At 34.3% G+C, this 6,000-nt stretch overlaps 1 protein-coding gene across 6 annotated transcripts in view; it reads right to left on the bottom strand.

The window, feature by feature from the left end:
* Positions 1–1,205: 1,205 nt before the first annotated feature.
* Positions 1,206–6,000, bottom strand: part of LOC121878082 — a 75,848-nt gene continuing 71,053 nt past the window's right edge. For 5 of the 6 annotated variants that reach the window (XM_042384074.1, XM_042384070.1, XM_042384073.1 and 2 more), the window contains 3 exons: positions 4,761–4,991; positions 4,281–4,563; positions 1,206–3,087 (listed from right to left, as the gene is read on the bottom strand). In XM_042384074.1, coding sequence (XP_042240008.1) covers positions 2,867–3,087; positions 4,281–4,563; positions 4,761–4,991 — 735 coding nt within the window. In that variant the 3' untranslated portion in view covers positions 1,206–2,866. The remainder of the gene's footprint in view (positions 3,088–4,280; positions 4,564–4,760; positions 4,992–6,000) is intronic. The other variant, XM_042384075.1, reaches the window with a different exon arrangement.

The following is a 6,000-nucleotide window of genomic DNA, read 5'->3' as shown; positions in this document are numbered from 1 at the left end:
TGGTTCTATTTTAATCTTTCTGCTGGTAGCAGCACTGGGTAAGCACCTGAGGATATAAATCTATTTCATCTAGGGTTTATCTACATTTTGTTCCTGCCCTGCCTCATACTGGGACTCAGCCTTGTGTTGCACTTGTCTTAGCCTTCTACCAAACAGAGCAGCCACATACCACACAGCCATGCCCATCCCTCCCCATCCAGCACACAAGGCATGCAACCCCTAATGTCTATACGAGTATACACCGGTTCCATGGATAGTGAATATTAAATGATAGTTATTTTATATACAATACTGTTTTTACATTTCTAAACTTGAATTGTTTAATTTAGGATCATAGGGTAATTTGTGACCTTAATGTCACGGTCACCTTTTATGTACAAGATTATTTGGGTCTAAACATAGCTGTATGCTAGGTCCCAAGGTCCACTGCATCCAATTGCATATCTATTGCTAACTTTATAAAATTTTCAAGTTTGCCTCACTGTCAATTCCAAAGATATGTGAACTAGAGAGGTTCTGCTGTGTGTGTTTGCATGTGAGGCTCCAATAAAGTCTCAAGTTACTTTTGACTAACCTTTTGCCAAATGGGTAACTTTTCTTTTTTATTGATTAACTTAATATAAATTGGCCGGTATAATTTGTTTGGCTTCCTTTAACCGTTAAGTAGTGTTGCATTTAGCTATTTTATTCAGCCGAGAGTAATATCATTCGAAGGAATAAAATTTTTCTCGATTAAGATATATATATTCAACAAACTTTAACTAAATTTACCAAGGTAAAGTTACATTAGGTTAGGGCATTTAGATTAGAATTGATGCTATTTATACTGTACAGCGTATTGGTATTTAATTTGTATTATGACTAGCAACATTACCATCTCTGTTTGAAATTAGAAAAAAAATACAGTTCTATTGTAATTATCTGTATTTGGCTATTTTCTGTGTGTGTGTGTGTGTGTGTGATGGTGTGTGTGTGTGATGGTGTGTGTGTGTGTGTGATGGTGCGAGTGTTGTGTGTATGTGATGGTGTGTGTGGTGTGAATGTTTGTGTTGTAGTGTGAGTGTATGGTGTAGTGTGAGTGTATGGTGTAGTGTGAGTGTATGGTGTGGTGTGAGTATGGTGTGAGTGTATGGTGTGGTGTGGTGTAGTGTGAGTGTGTGGTGTGGTGTAGTGTGAGTGTATGGTGTGGTGTAGTGTGAGTGTGGTGTGGTGTGTGTGGTGTGTGGAGGGTGGATAATTGTGAAATAGTAATTTTTACATTTAAATTACAGTAATCTGTATATAGATATAATGTAGATAATCATTATACAATGGAACCTAACTTTGTACAGTCTAGCCTTACCTAATTTAGTTATTATTGTTTCATTAGTTTATTATGGTAAATAGCATCTTAAATAAAAAGTGTAAATTTTACAATATAAATCTACTATTTGTTACCCAACTACAGCAGTAAATACAACGTTACTCTATTTGGCAGAAATATTAATTATTTTTTTAAGGTTTAACCAGATGACTATCCTTATATAAAAAAAATCATCTGACTGATGAATAGGTTATTAGCAGGTGCGCATTCTTTCAAGGCAAATTTTTGTAGACAATGTCTTAAATTATTTTTATTTATATTTTGCATATACAGTATGCTTGAGATAATGTTCAGAAATATGTTACCATGGAATGCTGTGGGAACCTAGAAGTATATATATTCTGAACATTAAAATTTCTAATATTTATTTTTTTACTCATTTGTACTCTGTTGTATTTGATTTTTTCTAACAAAGTAGAGTAATCTGAATTTACAGTATTATAACTTTTCAAGTGAATATGAAATGAGAAAACAGTACAGTATTTGCATTCTTAGAAACAATTCCCCCAAAATACAAGTCATCTTTGGTTTCTTTCAGACAGCTGCAGAACACATGATAATTAATGTGACATTTTTTAGTTTTCAGGAAGAAAACAAAGGTATAAAATGTTTAGGAAACAGATGGGAGAGTTTGGTAATACTTGACAGCCAGCTGGTTAGTCAGTGATCCAATGTCAGTATCATTTACAGAGATGAGATCAAAAGGAATGCATTAGGAGTACAGATTTGTTAGTCATGACCAACTAGAATTCTTCAAAATTTACTAAAGCAAATGGATATTTATCATACTTATTGAGCACTCAATTTTTTTCATAGTAGGCAAGCGGTACTATAATAATCAGTGTGTAGATGGGCTATTTATCACCGGAATATTGGATGAAAATTAACTGCTAACGTTAATTTTCTTTTTAAGTGATCTTTACAAAAAGATGAATCCTAAAGAAACATCTATGATGTGTATATAATGGATTGATAACAGATAATCATCCATTGAATTCAAGAGGTAAATTACTATTCTAAATATCAGCTAAAGACATGCTTCTACTGGTAGCTATTTGTCATAATTCTTATTTTCAGAATAGGCATGAGCATGTGAACCATCTTCTATTACTACTAAATACAATAATGTACCCCAAAAGTTTTCCTAAATGTTTGTTAGTGAGTTTGAGCATACAACCAAATAATATGGTATCTTTAAGTATCATATAAAACAATGAAGATGCATAGTCTTGAAATGGTCAGTCGTTGCAAACTCCTGTTGAGATCTCTTTTAAAAAGACCTTGTCTGTAGTGTATAGAAACTCCACCAATATAGTATTAACAACTTTTTGAACTTGAGGGGTTCATGATGATCTTTGAGTAACTATTGAAAATCAAAAACTCTATACAGAGATACTGTATAATTAAATTTTTTGGAAAAGCTATTTTCTGCATAAGATTACATCATTCAATGATGATTACCAGTAGAAATATTTGATACAGCTTTACAAATTTCCGAGATTATTATACTTGAGATGGTCCAGACTTCTTGAAAGTGTGGATCGGTGTCGATGTTGGGGATCCGTTCTTTGGACTGTCATCTGGAGAGGAGGTAGACGATGGGTACTGATTGTGATAACGTTGTATCAAGGGTATGGCATTGAGTATCAGTCCACACCCAATAATGAAGAACCCTGAGATCACAAATGGTACTGTGTAGTTGCCAGTTGCATCAGCAATATATCCTGTAAATAAAAACAATTAGTTACAGAGGGGGACACTAAAATACAGTATTGTATATTGATTAGTGTTCATATCTGTTGTCCTTAATATTTAAGCTCATTTGAGAAACCACATTTTTCATCTTCCTTACTTGCTGCCATTACATGAATATTCCCTCTGTTCTTCCATTGCAACTTTTGTTTTCTATCAATATCACCAGGGCAGTCCCTAATTTGCTCTCTGCCTGATATTTCTTCTACATCTCCTTATTTCTTATTCTGTGCATCTTACTTGCCTGACACATTGCTTTCAAGCGTATCATTTTTGTTGCTTCTAACTCACTCCTGCTTGCTTCCGGTATCCTTGCTTCACTCCCATCTAAGAGTATTAGCTCAATTATTCCCCACCTCTGCATCTTTTGATGCAATTCTCTCTCTCCACACATTTCAATTTACCTGTGGCCTCCTTTCTTTCAACTACTTGGGATTAATTCATAACTCCTTGTTCCATTTATGACACTGATTTCACCCTATCCTCCATCTCGACTTATTTTCACTTCATTTTACTGTATATAATTTTCTTAGTACAGTACACAAACCTCAAAACCCATTCAATAACATTGTAACTTTTCTTTCTTATCGTCCCCTAGAGAAGTATCTGCAAATATTACCTCCCTTTACATCCAGCATGATTGTTCACTTAACTTATCAGTATCTCTTGCTACCCTAACCGTGAGAATATTAAAGCAAGATACAGTAATGTATTTCATGTGGCAAAGGGAGGCTCAGGAACGTAACTCCCGTATTTTATCTATTTCTTATGGGGGAAATTGATTTGCTTAATGTCGTTTCTTATAACGTTGCGTTTCCAGGAACGTAATCACGAAGTTAAGCGAGGACTTACTGTACCGTAATTTAGAGCCTAACACATTAATAAGTTATAAATTTGGTACATTACCTTAAGTGACCATATTTGTGTAAGTGACAATAAGTTTCGTATAGTGTAAGAATATAGAAATCGTATAGGCAAATTTACGTATCTCAATTGTTTATAAGCGAGGGATACTTGTATTAAACATGAATGGAAACGAAAAAAAAAAATTCAAACCGAGAGGAAGTAAGAACTGAAAGCAGTATAGTGACCTGCATAAAGAAACATTTCCAATTGTCAATATGCTCCCCTCCTTTAAAAATAAATAAAATGTTCTAATACTTACCTACTAGTGGAGGTCCAATAAGGTTTGCTACACCCTGGATAAGAAGTAACAGCCCATAGGTCTTGCTAAAGGCTTCTAAGCTAACCAGTTCAACCAGGATGACTGATGTTAGGGCATAATTAGCCGATATGAATAATCCAAATACAGCTGAAGCCACTGCTAATAGCCAGTAATTAGTTATGAATGGCATGGAGAGGACACTAAGTCCACAGATTACCATAGAGATGTTGTATATTAGCATTGGTGATGACCATGCCTGATCACCAACATATCCCATCAACACCTGAAATGAGAAAATTCCCTGAAACTGTAATATATTACCAAAGAGTTTAATTACTTTACAGAGTTTTATTCACAAGAGTATGATGAAAATAATACTGTACATTAATTTCATAACTTGCATAAATATTTCATACAAATTTTGTTGTTGTAAAGAAAAGTTTAATAGCATGAGCCAGAGACAATCTTCAGAACGCTTACCATACCCAAGCAGTTCAGTATTCCAATTACAGATATGAGATTTGCACTATCATCTGCTGATACGCCAACACCTTGGGCATAGTCAGTCAAATACATGTAGACTGTGTCATAAAAAACATACAAAACAAAGTTTGACATTGCAAATATTAGATAGGCAGCATCCAAGCAGTAACTCATGTCAATACACGATGTCATCATTTCTCCCATGTCATCCAGGTATGTCCAGGCTCTCTGTTGAATGGATTCATAATGAGGTATATTACATTGAAGGTCCTGTGTGTGTGTGTGTGTGTGTGTGTGTATTTTCTTAACAGAGTTAAGATCATCAATGTATCACTAATAGTAAAATAAAATGAATGGGGAGAAATTATTTCATAAATATTTCTATTACAAATACAGGTATGTACAGTGTATATTTAAATTTGGTGGATTCAGATAATGACTTTTCTGGTTCCTGGTCAACATAAAGAATACATATTCTAAAGTTTTAAAGAATGTCAAATTTCCTGGCCAGGTCAAAGATCCCACTATTGCTCCCCTCCCCCCCACTCTTTCAAGACCTTTTCCTCACTATAATTACTGTATACCGTACGTATAATGTATTGTGGCCAAAATGAAGAGCAAACACAAACCTTTCCAAATTCACTCTTACTAATGAAACATGATATCCCTTCCCCAATAAGACCCCAGACATCTATCAGGCTTTCACCGATTACTTTACAAAACTTAGCATTTCATTTCATTCTCTCTGGTCATTCACACACACTGCTGCTGCTGCTGCTGCTTGGATATTCATCCTTCAGTTATAGTGTAGTAATAGCTAATGCTATAAATGATATGTCAGAAAAGAGAATAAAAAATAAATAAAACTTCTTGCTGAATTTTTTTCCAAAACACACACACTAAGTTACCAAGATAGTCACGGTTACAAATGAAATAGAAGTAATGTACGTATATACAGTATGTTCATGAAAAATAAACTTAACTTTTCTTCGAGGCTTTCATTAATGCATACCGATATGTAGCTAAGCAATTTTTAGGTGATCCTGTACCTGATTGGGTTATCTGGGAATTTTTTTAACATCTGCATGCTGCTTATGTTACCAATGAACAATAAAAATGTCCTAAATAGAGGTACCACAGAAGATTTACTGTATCTGAATTTCTCCAATATATATCACTATCTATCCAGTTTGCAATAGAATATATCATGATTTTCAAAACAGAAAATGGCAGCTTA

The sequence above is a fragment of the Homarus americanus genome, unplaced genomic scaffold (assembly GCF_018991925.1).
Source record: "Homarus americanus isolate GMGI-L3 unplaced genomic scaffold, GMGI_Hamer_2.0 scaffold45562, whole genome shotgun sequence".
Lineage (NCBI taxonomy): Eukaryota > Metazoa > Arthropoda > Malacostraca > Decapoda > Nephropidae > Homarus > Homarus americanus.
This window is presented reverse-complemented; position numbering and strand designations above follow the sequence as displayed.